Source organism: Engystomops pustulosus, chromosome 4, assembly GCF_040894005.1.
Source record: "Engystomops pustulosus chromosome 4, aEngPut4.maternal, whole genome shotgun sequence".
In the NCBI taxonomy this organism is placed as follows: Eukaryota; Metazoa; Chordata; class Amphibia; order Anura; family Leptodactylidae; genus Engystomops; species Engystomops pustulosus.
This window is the reverse complement of record NC_092414.1, coordinates 125578755-125596257: the sequence shown is the minus strand read 5'-3', so window position 1 is coordinate 125596257 and position 17503 is coordinate 125578755. Positions and strand designations below refer to the sequence as shown.

The 17503-nt window shown below is 44.1% G+C and overlaps 1 protein-coding gene across 1 annotated transcript in view; it reads right to left on the bottom strand.

Annotated features, from left to right (window-relative positions):
- The window catches only part of CCDC3 (coiled-coil domain containing 3), a 61840-nt gene that overhangs the window by 38187 nt on the left and 6150 nt on the right, over positions 1-17503 (bottom strand). The window contains exon 2 of the mRNA XM_072147342.1: positions 12508-12673. Within this exon, the coding sequence (XP_072003443.1) occupies positions 12508-12673 (166 nt within the window). The remainder of the gene's footprint in view (positions 1-12507; positions 12674-17503) is intronic.

Sequence of the window (17503 nt, the reverse complement as noted above, 5' to 3'; positions counted from 1 at the left end):
AACAGCACTTCTAAGAACCTTTTGTATAAGATCAAGTGTAGTAGCGTTCTTATAAGTTTAGGATATGGCGGGTGAGGGGAATGTAAACAGATGCGCAAGAAGCGCTGAAATAATATCCCTAAATGGTAAAAGTTTGCAAGTATATTTTGGGGATTACACAGCAGGGTGGCGACAAAGTTAACAACTTTGATGTGGAATGCCCTGTAATAGCTCTTGGGCGGTGTGCCTTTTATCGCCTAGGCTCAGCAGTTTCAGCACCGCCTGCTGTCGCTTAGCGACGGCACTGCTGCTGTGCCTAGAGCTACCGACTGATGGCGCCATGCCCACGGATGGTAATTCGGAGGAGGAGGAGGTGGAGGAGGGGTGGGAGGAGGTATAGTAGGCCTTTGAGACCTGGACCGAGGTAGGCCCCGCAATTCTCTGCGTCGGCAGTATATGACCAGCCCCAGGGTCAGACTCGGTCCCAGCCTGCACCAAGTTAAGTGTAGTAGCGTTCTTATAAGTTTGGGATATGGCGGGTGAGGGGAATGTAAACAGATGCGCAAGAAGCGCATGATGCGCATGGAGCTGGCGTTCCGCTGCCAGGCGAGCTTTCGCCAATCCAAGCCCCTGTCTCTAGGCTACTCCCCAAACAGCACTTCTAAGAACCTTTTGTATAAGATCAAGTGTAGTAGCGTTCTTATAAGTTTAGGATATGCCGGGTGAGGGGAATGTAAACAGATGCGCAAGAAGCGCTGAAATAATATCCCTAAATGGTAAAAGTTTGCCAGTATATTTTGTGGATAACACAGCAGGGTGGCGACAAAGTTAACAACTTTGATGTGGAATCCATGAAAACAACCCAAATTTCTGCCTGACACACCTCGTTTGATAAAGGGACGATGTATGGAGGCAGCTATATGGACGACTTTTGGAGGTAGCAATGGAGACAACGTGTGGAGGCTGCTATGGAGACAATTTAATTTGGATAGTGCCTGTATGTGGCAGTCCCAAACATTTTTCAAACCAGAGGAGCAGGTAGGTGGCCCTCCAGTAAAATGGGATAGATTGAGTGCCTGTATGTGGCAGTCCCAAAAATGTTTCAAACCAGAGGAGCAGGTAGGTGGCCCTCCAGTAAAATGGAATAGATTGAGTGCCTGTATGTGGCAGTCCCAAAAATTGTTCAAACCAGAGGAGCAGGTAGGTGGCCCTGCAGTAAAATGGAATAGATTGAGTGCCTGTATGTGGCAGTCCCAAAAATTGTTCAAACCAGAGGAGCAGGTAGGTGGCCCTGCAGTAAAATGGAATAGATTGAGTGCCTGTATGTGGCAGTCCCAAAAATGTTTCAAACCAGAGGAGCAGGTAGGTGGCCCTCCAGTAAAATGGAATAGATTGAGTGCCTGTATGTGGCAGTCCCAAAAATTGTTCAAACCAGAGGAGCAGGTAGGTGGCCCTGCAGTAAAATGGAATAGATTGAGTGCCTGTATGTGGCAGTCCCAAAAATTGTTCAAACCAGAGGAGCAGGTAGGTGGCCCTCCAGTAAAATGGAATAGATTGAGTGCCTGTATGTGGCAGTCCCAAAAATTGTTCAAACCAGAGGAGCAGGTAGGTGGCCCTGCAGTAAAATGGAATAGATTGAGTGCCTGTATGTGGCAGTCCCAAAAATTGTTCAAACCAGAGGAGCAGGTAGGTGGCCCTGCAGTAAAATGGAATAGATTGAGTGCCTGTATGTGGCAGTCCCAAAAATGTTTCAAACCAGAGGAGCAGGTAGGTGGCCCTCCAGTAAAATGGAATAGATTGAGTGCCTGTATGTGGCAGTCCCAAAAATTGTTCAAACCAGAGGAGCAGGTAGGTGGCCCTGCAGTAAAATGGAATAGATTGAGTGCCTGTATGTGGCAGTCCCAAAAATTGTTCAAACCAGAGGAGCAGGTAGGTGGCCCTCCAGTAAAATGGAATAGATTGAGTGCCTGTATGTGGCAGTCCCAAAAATTTTTTAAAACAGAGGACCGGGTAGGTGGCCCTCCAGAAAAATGGAATAGATTGAGTGCCTGTATGTGGCACTCACAAAAATTGTTTCAAACAGAGGACCGGGTAGGTGGCCCTCCAGAAAAATTAAATGCATGAAGTACTATAGCAAGAGCCAGTGGGCCCTGTCAAAAAATAGCCATTTTCCTCTGCTTTACTGTACAAAGAGGAGGAGAAGGAGGAAAATGAGGAGGAGGAGGAGGAGTGGATCAATTATTCAGGTTGAGCTTCCTTCACCTGGTGGAGATTGGAAATTCTGAGAAATCCAGCCTTTATTCATTTTAATAAGCGTCAGCCTGTCAGCGCTGTCAGTCGACAGGCGTGTACGCTTATCGGTGATGATGCCACCAGCTGCACTGAAAACCCGCTCGGACAAGACGCTAGCGGCAGGGCAGGCAAGAACCTCCAAGGCGTACAGCGCCAGTTCGTGCCACATGTCCAGCTTTGAAACCCAGTAGTTGTAGGGAGCTGTGTGATCATTTAGGACGATGGTATGGTCAGCTACGTACTCCCTCACCATCTTTCTGTAAAGATCAGCCCTACTCTGCCGAGACTGGGGACAGGTGACAGTGTCTTGCTGGGGTGACATAAAGCTGGCAAAAGCCTTGTAAAGCGTACCCTTGCCAGTGCTGGACAAGCTGGCTGCTCGCCTACTCTCCCTCGCTACTTGTCCCGCAGAACTACGCACTCTGCCGCTAGCGCTGTCAGAAGGGAAATACTGTTTCAGCTTGTGCACCAGGGCCTGCTGGTATTCATGCATTCTCACACTCCTTTCCTCTCCAGGGATGAGAGTGGGAAGATTTTGCTTGTACCGTGGGTCCAGGAGAGTGAACACCCAGTAATCGGTGCTGGAATAAATTCTTTGAACGCGAGGGTCACGGGATAGGCAGCCTAGCATGAAATCTGCCATATGCGCCAGAGTACCAACGCGTAAGAATTCACTCCCCTCACTGGCCTGACTGTCCATTTCCTCCTCCTCCAACTCCTCCAACTCCTCTTCTTCTGCCCATACACGCTGAACAGTGAAGGACTCAACAATGGTCCCCTCTTGTGTCTCGCCAACATTCTCCTCCTCTTCCTCCTCATCCTCCTCCACCTCCACCTCCTCCGATATGCGCTGAGAAACAGACCTCAGGGTGCTTTGGCTATCAACAAGGGAATATTCTTCCCCCGTCTCTTGTGACGAGCGCAAAGCTTCCGACTTCATGCTGACCAGAGAGTTTTTCAACAGGCCAAGCAGCGGGATGGTGAGGCTGATGATGGCGGCATCGCCACTGACCATCTGTGTTGACTCCTCAAAGTTACTCAGCACCTGACAGATATCAGACATCCACGTCCACTCCTCATTGTAGACTTGAGGAAGCTGACTGACCTGACTACCAGTTCTGGTGGAAGTTGACATCTGGCAGTCTACAATCGCTCTGCGCTGCTGGTAAACTCTGGATAACATGGTCAGTGTTGAATTCCACCTCGTGGGCACGTCGCACAACAGTCGGTGAGCGGGCAGTTGGAGGCGGCGCTGCGCTGCCCTGAGAGTGGCAGCATCTGGGCTGGACTTCCTGAAATGCGCACAGATGCGGCGCACCTTCGTGAGCAAATCAGACAGATTGGGGTATGTCTTGAGGAAACGCTGCACTATCAGATTTAACACATGGGCCAGGCATGGCACATGTGTCAGTCTGCCGAGTTGCAGAGCCGCCACCAGGTTACGGCCGTTGTCACACACAACCATTCCCGGCTTGAGGTTCAGCGGTGCCAGCCACAGATCAGTCTGCGCCGTGATGCCCTGTAATAGCTCTTGGGCGGTGTGCCTTTTGTCGCCTAGGCTCAGCAGTTTGAGCACCGCCTGCTGTTGCTTAGCGACGGCACTGCTGCTGTGCCTAGAGCTACCGACTGATGGCGCCGTGCCCACGGATGGTAGTTCGGAGGAGGAGGTGGAGGAGGGGTGGGAGGAGGAGGAGGCATAGTAGGCCTGAAACACCTGGACCGAGGTAGGCCCCGCAATCCTCGGCGTCGGCAGTATATGAGCAGCCCCAGGGTCAGACTCGGTCCCAGCCTCCACCAAGTTAACCCAATGTGCCGTCAGCGATATATAGTGGCCCTGCCCGGCAGCACTCGTCCACGTGTCCGTGGTCAGGTGGACCTTGTCAGAAACGGCGTTGGTCAGGGCACGGATGATGTTGTCTGACACGTGCTGGTGCAGGGCTGGGACGGCACATCGGGAAAAGTAGTGGCGGCTGGGGACCGAATACCGAGGGGCGGCCGCCGCCATGAGGTTGCGAAAGGCCTCGGTCTCTACTAGCCTATAGGGCAGCATCTCCAGGCTAAGCAATCTGGAGATGTGCACATTAAGGGCTTGGGCGTGCGGGTGGGTTGCACTATATTTGCGTTTCCGCTCCAGCGTCTGGGGTATGGAGAGCTGAACGCTGGTGGATGCTGTGGAGGATCGTGGAGGCGACGATGGGGTTTTTGTGCCAGGGTCCTGGGCAGGGGGCTGACTAGCAGCTGACACAGGGGAAGGAGCAGTGGTGTGCACGGCCGGAGGTGAACGGGCTTGTTGCCACTGAGTGGGGTGCTTAGCATTCATATGCCTGCGCATACTGGTGGTAGTTAAGCTAGTAGTGGTGGAACCCCTGCTGAGCCTGGTTTGGCAAATGTTGCACACCACAGTCCGTCGGTCATCCGGTGTTTCCTTAAAGAACCTCCACACTTCTGAAGATCTAGCCCTCGCCGCAAGAGCCCTCACCACGGGAGCTTCACTAGTTGACAGTGGCGCTGATGCACCAGCTCTGGCCCTGCCTCTCCGTCTGGCCCCACCACTGCCTCTTCCAACCTGTTCAGGTCGAGGACTCTCCTCCGTCTCAGAAGCACTGTGTTCACCCGGCCATTCAACCCAGCTTGGGTCTGTCACCTCATCATCCTCCGATCCCTCAGTCTGCTCCCCCCTCGGACTTCCTGCCCTGACAACAACTTCCCCACTGTCTGACAACCGTGTCTCCTCATCGTCGGACACCTCTTTACACACTTCCACTACGTCAAGAAGGTCATCATCACCCACAGACTGTGACTGGTGGAAAACCTGGGCATCGGAAAATTGCTCAGCAGCAACCGGACAAGTGGTTTGTGACTGTGGGAAGGGTCCAGAAAACAGTTCCTCAGAGTATGCCGGTTCAAATGCCAAATTTTCCTGGGAGGGGGCAGACTGGGGGGGAGGAGGCTGAGGTGCAGGAGCTGGAGGAGTGGGGATTTCGGTGACATGGGTGGACTGCGTGGAAGACTGACTGGTGGTGGACAAATTGCTCGAAGCATTGTCAGCAATCCACGACATCACCTGTTCGCACTGTTCTGGCCTCAACAGTGCTCTACCACGAGTCCCAGTAACTTCAGACATGAACCTAGGGAGTGTAGCTCTGCGGCGTTCCCCTGCTCCCTCATCAGCAGGTGGTGTCTCACCCCGCCCAGGACCACGGCCTCTGACCCCTGCAGTAGTTGGACGCCCACGTCCCCGCCCTCGTCCTCTACCCCTAGCCCTCGGGTTAAACATTTTTAAAATGAGAGTTATAACTTTTTTTTTTTTTTTACTTCTTTTTGTTTTTTTTGGTGTTTTTTTGTGTTTTTTGTTTTTTTTTGTGTTTTTTGTTTTTTTTGAGTTTTTAAAACCAAACAATCCTATCCTATTGCTATGGCTATTTTCTAGCCAAGTATCAAAGGAAGCACACTACTATGCCAGATGAGATGACACTGAGTTATTGCCTAATAGAAATCCAACCCCTACTGAATTTTGCCACTTCGGCCTTTGCTATGGATATGTGCGCCACTAAGCGCAGAACACAGCGGTCGCAAGTCTCACTACAAATTGCTCAGAATTGGCAAGTACATGCACTGCAGAAACTACAGCCACCAGCAGATCAACCAGAAATCAAATATATAGAACGCTACTGTAGGCTTCAAGAAGCTGTTTGTATTCTCCTATGGCTATTTTCTAGCCAAGTATCAAAGGAAGCACACTACTATGCCAGATGAGATGACACTGAGTTATTGCCTAATAGAAATCCAACCCCTACTGAATTTTGCCACTTCGGCCTTTGCTATGGATATGTGCGCCACTAAGCGCAGAACACAGCGGTCGCAAGTCTCACTACAAATTGCTCAGAATTGGCAAGTACATGCACTGCAGAAACTACAGCCACCAGCAGATCAACCAGAAATCAAATATATAGAACGCTACTGTAGGCTTCAAGAAGCTGTTTGTATTCTCCTATGGCTATTTTCTAGCCAAGTATCAAAGGAAGCACACTACTATGCCAGATGAGATGACACTGAGTTATTGCCTAATAGAAATCCAACCCCTACTGAATTTTCCCACTTCGGCCTTTGCTATGGATATGTGCGCCACTAAGCGCAGAACACAGCGGTCGCAAGTCTCACTACAAATTGCTCAGAATTGGCAAGTACATGCACTGCAGAAACTACAGCCACCAGCAGATCAACCAGAAATCAAATATATAGAACGCTACTGTAGGCTTCAAGAAGCTGTTTGTATTCTCCTATGGCTATTTTCTAGCCAAGTATCAAAGGAAGCACACTACTATGCCAGATGAGATGACACTGAGTTATTGCCTAATAGAAATCCAACCCCTACTGAATTTTCCCACTTCGGCCTTTGCTATGGATATGTGCGCCACTAAGCGCAGAACACAGCGGTCGCAAGTCTCACTACAAATTGCTCAGAATTGGCAAGTACATGCACTGCAGAAACTACAGCCACCAGCAGATCAACCAGAAATCAAATATATAGAACGCTACTGTAGGCTTCAAGAAGCTGTTTGTATTCTCCTATGGCTATTTTCTAGCCAAGTATCAAAGGAAGCACACTACTATGCCAGATGAGATGACACTGAGTTATTGCCTAATAGAAATCCAACCCCTACTGAATTTTGCCACTTCGGCCTTTGCTATGGATATGTGCGCCACTAAGCGCAGAACACAGCGGTCGCAAGTCTCACTACAAATTGCTCAGAATTGGCAAGTACATGCACTGCAGAAACTACAGCCACCAGCAGATCAACCAGAAATCAAATATATAGAACGCTACTGTAGGCTTCAAGAAGCTGTTTGTATTCTCCTATGGCTATTTTCTAGCCAAGTATCAAAGGAAGCACACTACTATGCCAGATGAGATGACACTGAGTTATTGCCTAATAGAAATCCAACCCCTACTGAATTTTGCCACTTCGGCCTTTGCTATGGATATGTGCGCCACTAAGCGCAGAACACAGCGGTCGCAAGTCTCACTACAAATTGCTCAGAATTGGCAAGTACATGCACTGCAGAAACTACAGCCACCAGCAGATCAACCAGAAATCAAATATATAGAACGCTACTGTAGGCTTCAAGAAGCTGTTTGTATTCTCCTATGGCTATTTTCTAGCCAAGTATCAAAGGAAGCACACTACTATGCCAGATGAGATGACACTGAGTTATTGCCTAATAGAAATCCAACCCCTACTGAATTTTCCCACTTCGGCCTTTGCTATGGATATGTGCGCCACTAAGCGCAGAACACAGCGGTCGCAAGTCTCACTACAAATTGCTCAGAATTGGCAAGTACATGCACTGCAGAAACTACAGCCACCAGCAGATCAACCAGAAATCAAATATATAGAACGCTACTGTAGGCTTCAAGAAGCTGTTTGTATTCTCCTATGGCTATTTTCTAGCCAAGTATCAAAGGAAGCACACTACTATGCCAGATGAGATGACACTGAGTTATTGCCTAATAGAAATCCAACCCCTACTGAATTTTCCCACTTCGGCCTTTGCTATGGATATGTGCGCCACTAAGCGCAGAACACAGCGGTCGCAAGTCTCACTACAAATTGCTCAGAATTGGCAAGTACATGCACTGCAGAAACTACAGCCACCAGCAGATCAACCAGAAATCAAATATATAGAACGCTACTGTAGGCTTCAAGAAGCTGTTTGTATTCTCCTATGGCTATTTTCTAGCCAAGTATCAAAGGAAGCACACTACTATGCCAGATGAGATGACACTGAGTTATTGCCTAATAGAAATCCAACCCCTACTGAATTTTCCCACTTCGGTCTTTGCTATGGATATGTGTGCCACTAAGAGCTAAACACAACGGTAGCAAGTCCCCCTGCTAATTCCTCACAAAATGGTAAAAGATGCAAATTAAAATAAAAAAAGTAGAACGTTATTGTAGCCCTAAGAAGGGCTGTTGGGTTCTTTGAGAATCACTCCTGCCTAACAGTAAGCTAATAGAACACCCTAACGCTTTCCCTGACCAGCAGCAGCTCTCTCCCTAGCGGCATCCAGAGACAGAATGATCCGAGCAGCGCGGCCAGCGGCTAGTCTATCCCAGGGTCACCTGATCTGGCCAGCCAACCACTGCTATCGACGTGTAAGGGTACCACGTCATGCTGGGTGGAGTGCAGAGTCTCCTGGCTTGTGATTGGCTCTGTTTCTGGCCGCCAAAAAGCAAAACGGCGGGAGCTGCCATTTTCTCGAGCGGGCGAAGTATTCGTCCGAGTAACGAGCAGTTTCGAGTACCCTAATGCTCGACCGAGCATCAAGCTCGGACGAGCATGTTCGCTCATCTCTATAGATGATAAATCTGATGCAGTATAAGACTGTTTAGTCATACTCGCCACCTCCTATTAGTTGTTTTTCTTTACACCAGAAAATTAGGACAAAATTCAGGTCAGAGCAGAATTTTTGGTGTGAGGCCATGCCCTTTCCATAGGTCACACCCTTTTGTCAAGCTAGTAGTCGTAGGATAACCAGAAAACTATGTAAACAGTTTTTTAGTGCAAAGTATGATAATATTCTCTCATGGACAGATTAATAAATGTCCCCCCATGTTTTTTATGCCAATGATGCTGTAGCAACATAATAGAGAAACAATGCTTGTAAATAATGAGGTATAGCGAATCTGCAAGTTGGCTTTTACTACATAGCTACAGCTACCCCAGTAAAATCTGCTGATCACCAGGTGGAGCCTTGGGATTTTTCAGCAGATAACTGCTGTGCAAAAAAACACAAAAGTATGAAGATACCCTAAATGCTTTCTCCTGCTATTATTACATTTTTTGGTAAAATCTGTAAATGTTCAATAAATTTTCTGTGACCTATATGAAAATTATAGGCATTATTATTAGAATTATAAAGGATGCCAGAAACCAGTAACAAATGAACATTCACGAGGAAGGAAGTTGTTGACAGGGAAATGAAAAATAAGCAAATTTATATAAATACACAGTGACAGCACTCCCACTGACCAACCCCTACCAAGGCATTTTTGCTGTGTAATATTTCAAGCTGACTACATATTTGACTAGAGGGCAAAGAAAATTAATCAACAGATGGATTGAGGAAGTTGCTTGACAGTCAGAGGTTACCAAGGTCAGAATTTGGCTTTATCTCATAAAATACCTTAGACAAAACTAATAAAAATGAAGGGACTGATTATTCTTTAAGCTAATACTCTATTAGAAATCTGGATAATTGATATAACAATAAAAATATTAACAATAAAATGTGATAAAACACCCTATAAAACTCACCAGGGATTCTGTGTCTAACCAGTTAAGTGTCAAAATAAAAACAGCGTTATAGCGGAATTAAGCTGGGTCCTAGCTTTTCCACATTAAAATATTCCACTTTTGTGGAATATATTTCCACTCTTTCTTTTCCATACTATTGAGTATTTTTATATTAATTTTTCAGCTGTGACATTTGTTCAATTGATGGACTAGCATTTTACATTGACTTATACGTGCATATTTATCATACGCTGGCGCTTGTGTGCCAGCGTATGATAGCCCCGCCGTTGCATGTTCGCAGCCCGATACATCCGCCTCTTGATGCTTCGAGGCAGCCGGCTGCGCAGTGCTTATCCTACGCCAGGCAGGGTGTAGGATATGAAAAGTCACCGGCAGCAGCGAGTGCGCAGGTGCATGGACAGTAACACCCTGCACCGGCCCACTCCCCCCACTCGGCCAGCGGCGCCCCCTTCACGCCCCACTGGCGTGAAAGTGGCGATTCGGGGCAAGTAATCACAAAAGCTAGCAATAAGCTTGCATTTGTGATTATTTCAGGGCCTGACGTGGCGCAGAGGTCCAGATAAATATGCCCAAAAATGTCTATGTCTCAGAAAGACTGTTCATGTTGCAGTCCATGAAAGTTCTTTTCTTCGATTTGTGAATTACATTTCCTGTTGTCAGAAAGAATTTTAGATCTTCTAATCTAAGCACATTGTCAGCACACAGCATCTCATAACACAGAGGAATCAAGAAGTGTCTGCTCATAGGAGCTAAAACAGCAATAAAACTGGGTTAAAAATTATCTTTATTGTGTAACCATAACTAGGGGATTGTGTAAACATAATAAGGTGGAACCATGGATTACTTGGTTGGCAAGCATTTTTCAAGCCATTAGCATTTTCTAAAAACTGTAACTTGGTTTACAAGTAATTTCCTAATCATTGAGCCTTCCTCACCCTCTACTGTACTGTACCTCCCTCTCTCACAAAATATTGAAGAAATAAAAGGAATAAAGAGGCTAGATGTTGTACTACACATGACTAGCTATTTTTAGGGTGTGGCTCAAATCGTCTGTCTTTAAATGGTTTCCTCTGGGAAAACTTGCTTTGATATACACAGGTAGTCCCCAGGTTACGTACAAAAAAGGTTCTGTAGGTTTGTTATTAAGTTGAATTTGTATGTAAGTCGGAATTGTATATTTTATAATTGTAACCCCAGCCACAATTTTTTTGGCCTCTGTGACAATCGGATTTTAAAAATGTTGGATTGTCATAAGAACCAGGATTAACAATAACTATTGCAGACAACTTTAATACCTGTTAGAGCTGATCATTGAAGTCAAGGGCTAAGTACAGTAAATTACCAAAATTCAGAGGGCCGCTTGTAACTAGGGGTCCTCTGTAAATCGGGTGTTCTTAAAGGAAACCTACCATTTCAAATGGTAGGTTTAAGCTGTAAACACCGAGCACCAGCTCAGGGTGAGCTGGTGCCGGTGCTTAGTTTCGTTAGTGTTTAAACCGCGGTATCGCGGTTTTAACACTTTTTAAACTTTATAGCAGAAGCCGCTTCGGCGCTGCGCGCGACCGTGCACGCGCAACGCCTGCGGCATTTCCTATGTAGGCCCGCGCACAATCGTGCGCACGCAGTGCCGAAGCAGTTTATGCTATAAAGTTTAAAAAGTGTTAAAACCGCGATACCGCGGTTTTAACACTAACGAAACTAAGCACCGGCACCAGCTCACCCTGAGCTGGTGCTCGGTGTTTACAGCTTAAACCTACCATTTGAAATGGTAGGTTTCCTTTAAGTAGGGGACCACCTGTACAATCGATTTGGTATTCGTTCATTGTGGAACAAATCTTCTGGGTTTCAATGATTTCTTATTGAAAAACATGCTTTCATGTACAAGTGATTTGGATCAAGCATTATCCCAGAACGAATTATGCTGGTAATCCATGGTTCCACTGTATACAGAGTGATCTCATATTTATTAAAAGAGACAACTTCTAAACTGTATTGAAGTGCTGGAATTATACTTTTCCACATGCAAATTTATACACCAACACATGAACATATATCATGAATGATTGTACTATATCACTGATGGCTTATACAAATATCGACCTGTGTATATAGGAATTCATTATTAAAATACCATACTTAATCTCAAGAAGAAAATTGTAGTCTTCTCTATTACATGCAGAGGCGTAACTACAGTGGTAGCAGCCATAGCAACTGCTATGGGGCCCACAGTGTTAGGGGGCCCCATCATCCGACCAGACACTAAAGAATGGAGTATGTGCACCATAACACACTGTAAAGCATTATATGTATAAAACATGCTGTATGCTGTATAATATGCATGTTTGCTGTATATATGTATATGATCTATGTGTATATGGTGCATAGTGTACTGTATGTGTGTATATATGCTGTACATCTGTATATGGCACTGTATGTGTGTGTATATGGGATGTGTATATGCTCTATAGGTGTGCGTATGCATGTAAGATTGTATAAATGTGTGTGTATGAGTGAAGAACTGTATGTTTATGTATACATGTATATACATATGTTTGTATATATGAGTGTAATATGTATATTTTAAAGTGGGAAGGGTGCCCCATTCAGAAGTCTGCTATGGGCCCCTGCCTCTCTTAGTTACGCCTTTGATTGCAAGCTGTCATATACATTAAACCTAGTGTCAATCTATGAGAAAATTTGGTAGCTCATGCAGGTAACATACAGCAGCACATAGTGATGATAAATCCTACTTCTCATGTATCCAAGAAACTATTTTACCAAAATCATAAAGAAGGACATCTATAATGGATAAGAAATATAAAAAATCCTATAAAAAGTCAGGCACTTGAAATTCTGAGAAGTGCTGAATAAGTGGATGCAAAATAACTGGCAACATAGGGTAATTCCAATTCTTACCCTACTGTCTTCTTGACTTTCCAACTCATATGTGACTTGCTGTGCTTGAGAACAGTTGGAGTACTGGAAGAGACTAGAGAAGAGTCTCCAGTTGTCTTGAGTGTCTGCAAATATTGCATCTTGAAAATTCACTCCATGTGGAAGCAAATTGTAATTCTCATCCATTCTACAAAATAAAGTGGAAGTAAATGTGACTTTATATCATTTAACAAAATATTGTTGAAAATAAAAGAAAGGGATATAAAATTTAAAGACAACAGACAAAGTAGAGGAGTGTATTACAATAGGCAGAGGGAGAGAAGGAGGGGGAGTAGAGCTAGAGGCCTAGAGACAGGAGGGGCTCTGTTTATGGCCCCAGAACCCTTTCACTTCATTTACAAACAGATGATATATATATATATATATATATATATATATATATATATATATATATATACATATATATATATATATATATATATATATATATTTATAGGCACAATAAAGGCAAGGCCTGAGCATAGCACAAAAAAGTACAATTAAAGTCAGATTGTTAAATATCTTTGCAGTGGAAACCTAGTACTAAAGTAAAGTATGAATATTAATAGCCTATAGAATATAAAATATAAGGTTAAACACCATTCTTAACCAAACTACAAGAGCAGTGCTCCTTATAAACTTACAGCTGTATTCAACCTTCTGGGAGCTATGCAGCAGCATCTAGGGAGAATATGGCTAAAAACCATGGTATATTTCCTTTAACTACTTATCTACATAGCTACATAAACATAGAAAAGTTTTTTTAGCGGTACTGCAACAAACAAAACTTAAAGGACACCTGTCATCAGGTCTGTGTCACTAGTCCAGTCACTACTACCTGTTGGAGCAGTTCACAAGCATCACAGCCTTTATCTAGTTATTTCATACATTATTCATTGTAAAATCACATATTTTTATCATGTAAATGAGGCTGGTCAGATGGTCAGAGGCAGTGATGTCACCCCTGTTACCCCTCCCCTCTCCTCCCCCTGCTCATGTCTGTGTGTAATGTATAGTAAAGCATTGCTAGTGTGTGTGCTGCATCTGCTGACATGCTGCATCCTCCTAATATACAGGTGAGAGACACAGACATCAGCTACACATGAATCTGACATGTTCTGCTGTAACATGGCTGCCTGGAGCTGCTGTATCTCTCCTAAACACACACACATGCACACACAGGCTGCAGGGGGCTTGGCCACCAGCACCAGGAAGCACATCATTATACAGCCTCACATCATTATACAGGCTGTCAGTCATGCACTGGGGGTGTGGCTGTGCCTCCCACTCATGAATAGAGTGGACAGCTTGAATATGCTAATGCTTCATTGGACATTTCACAGGTCATTTGCATACAGCTTTAGGACCTCATTGCTTAGGTTTACAGGCATGTAGAGGGACAATGAAGGGATAGAGACAATGCTCTCTAATGGCAGTTTATGAAAATATATTTAGTTTAGGGGGTTTATTTTGCATGACGGGTTCTCTTTAAAAGGGGTTATCCGGTTGTTAAAAATTACAAAGTTACCTCCTCTCGTGCCGCGATCCGTTTGATCCGTGCCCCTGTTTGTTTACAGGGGCACAGAAGCTGCGCACAGGGAGCTTCCGGACCACGATGTGGCTGGCTCCTCCCATCCGCCCTATTTTTGTAAGCACTGGGACATGGTGTATACATGTGCGCCCCTGTATACAAACCGGCGCACAGAGGAGACGGACCACAGCGTGGGGCATCAGCAGCGCTGGACGAGGTAAGTAGATGTTTATTATGTTTAACTAGCCCACCCCGGCCCTCAGTATTTTTTAACACCCGGATAACCCCTTTAAGGTGGGTGCACGCTATTCGAGACCAGTCACGTCCCTCAACAATTAGAAAAATAGAAAAATGAAAGGCACTCCAATAGTAGTGGAATAACTCAAGTGGTGTTTATTCCCAAGCTGCTACTTTTCAGTTTCCTCCGAAGCCTTTCTCAAGCAAATGATTAAGTGCATACAAACAGTTTATATAGGAAGTAGGCAATACATTATAGGTGGAGCATAGTGACATATTCTTTTACATTAGGCAGAGTGAGCCTGGTCCGAGCATGCGCAGACCTTTGAGAAGATGTTGTTATGTAATCTTTTGAACAGGATTACGATGTGAAACGTATGTTGTCTTATTGCACATGTACACTTGCTTCTATGGATTCACTGTAAATGTATCCACTTTTGAACACATTATTGACAAATTTATTATGTATATTGTGTATACTAGAAATTTTTTTAACTAATCGAAATTTCACTCTGCCTAATGTAAAAGAATATGTCACTATGCTCCACCTATTATGTATTGACTAGTATGGTATCTCTGCAATTGTATTGAGATAGAATAAAAATAAGACGTTTATTAGGCTATACAGGGTATACCAAAAAAAAAAAATAAAGCCACTAATGTTAAAACTAAAATTTTATAGCCTACAAAAGGTCGGCAGGACAAAACTGGCAGCTGTAGGGCGCTTCTTCCCTTCTGCGCTTCGGTGTGTGCCCATACAACAAGAAACGTCCACATGTGGGGGGTCTCCGCACATAACAAATTTTAAGATGGGTTTGCTCTTTTTATCTTTGGAAATGTGTAAATTTTAGGGCTATATGAACATATTACCAACAAAATTAGACCATTCTAAATTTCATCTGCATTTTGATTTAATTACTATGAAGATCTCAAGGGGTTAACAATCTTCCTAAAAGATGTTTCTGACAGTTTGAGGCGTGCAGATTTGAAATTGAGTTGATATATAGGGAGTTTCTAATATTATATATATAGAATATATATATATATATATATATATATATATATAGAGAGAGAGAGAGAGAGAGAGAGAGAGAGAGAGAGAGAGAGAGAGAGAGAGAGAGAGTCAATTCTGAAATCTCCTTGAAAATTTGAAAAACCAACGTTTGATTTGTAAGTCGCACGACATCAAAATACATTTTCTAGACATTTCAATAATTATGAAAATGTAAAGCAGACATATTGGAAGTGTTTTTCAGCAACTTTTTTAGATGGTCAATCTATCTGCCTGAAAACGAAATAATTTCGAATTTTGAAAATGGCAAATTTTTCTAAAAATTAATCCGTTTAAAAAATTTTTATATAAATAAACGCAAAATTTATAAGCTAATATTTACCACTTAAATGAAGTACAACATGTGACAAAAAATAAAATTGGTTCAAAGTTTTAAATGTATAAAGTGACACAAGTCAGAATACAAAAAATGGGTTTAAGCCTTAAAGGGGTTTTCCCAAGAAAGAAAATTCTCACATTTCAATCCCCTGGTGATGTTAACACAATTAAGATAATTTTTAACCCCTTACTTTACAATTTTACTCAGTTTTATTGACGTTTTAGCTCTTATCATTCTTTAGGCTGGTCAGTGTAATATTCCACAGTGTGGGCAGGGCCTCTATGAGCAGACACATTACTGTATTATTCATCTAGTTCTGTGGGGTGATAATGTGCTTAGATTATCAGGGTACAAGGTGTATATACACTTTCATCTGGCTTCTGACATTGTACTCACATACTGACACAGAAAGAGAGATGAGACAGGTCAGAGATGCCTATTACACAGAGGCTGATAGACCATTACACTGTAACACTGTGGGCCTGCTACATCTCACAGACATGTGCCTGCATTCCCCTCCAGATCACTTATCTCCGTCTAGTTTATTGTATGCAGCCTCTCTCTCTCCTCAGGATGTCCTGGCAGTGAGTGTCGGTGTCTCAGTGTGCAGCAGTGTGGGCTCCATGCAGGGGGCATGGCTACAGACACACAGTATAAACCAGTGGTGGCGAACCTATGGCACGGGTGCCAGAGGTGGCACTCAGAGCCCTTTCTGTGGGCACTCAGGCCATCACCCCAGGACAGAGTTCACCAAACAAGACCAAATATATCAAGTCTTCCTGCAATCCTAGGCAACTTAAGAGATGCTGCTCTTAGCATTATTTTACATTGACACTCCATTGACTGTTTGGAACTGCTTGAAAAGTAAGAAGGTGTTGATAGAACTGCAGTATATTTGTAGGTCATCCTGCTACAGCCACCATTCTCCCTGTACAGTGGACAGAGTTCACCAAACAAGACCAAATATATCAAGTCTTCCTGCAATCCTAGGCAACTTAAGAGATGCTGCTCTTAGCATTATTTTACATTGACACTCCATTGACTGTTTGGAACTGCTTGAAAAGTAAGAAGGTGTTGATAGAACTGCAGTATATTTGTAGGTCATCCTGCTACAGCCACCATTCTCCCTGTACAGTGAGACCCCGGAGAGAAGCTACAATAATAGTGTGAATTTGCTCACCTTCTTTCAACTGTATTGGTGGCCTCGGCGGCCGATACAATTGAAAGAGGTGGAAGAACAGGTAGCAATAAGTTACTGCTTAAAATGCCACGTTGGCACTTCATGGTAAATAAGTGGATTTTGGTTGTAGTTTGGGCACTCGGTCTCTAAAAGGTTCGCCATCACTGGTATAGACAGACAGTAATCTCAGCAGCACAATCTCATCCAAGATGGCCGCCACCTGACCCTAAGTCAGAAGTTACTGGGTCTTCTCTAGGGGAAACTGAAATTGTGTACAACAGGAATGATAGAGACAGGTTGGAATTATATCTGTGTAATGCTGTATTTTTGATAACTGTGAATTAGAGAATATTTTGTTATCCTGAGTACATATAAGAAACTTGTCTTCGTGGGAATACCCTTTGATGCTACAAACTGTCTATGTCCTTAAGGGGTTAAAGAAGAACATTTTGTGTATCATTGAAAACTGAATGACAAATTCCTAGCAATATTAAAATTCATGTACCAAGAATACAACCACTACATTAAATTTTTTGTTGCACTTCTATTCTGCAGTCAAATGCCATCTTTAAAGGGGTTGTCCGAGTTCTTAAAAAAAAAAACTCAGGGAGGGCGCTGCTTAAAAAAATAAAGTCCTAC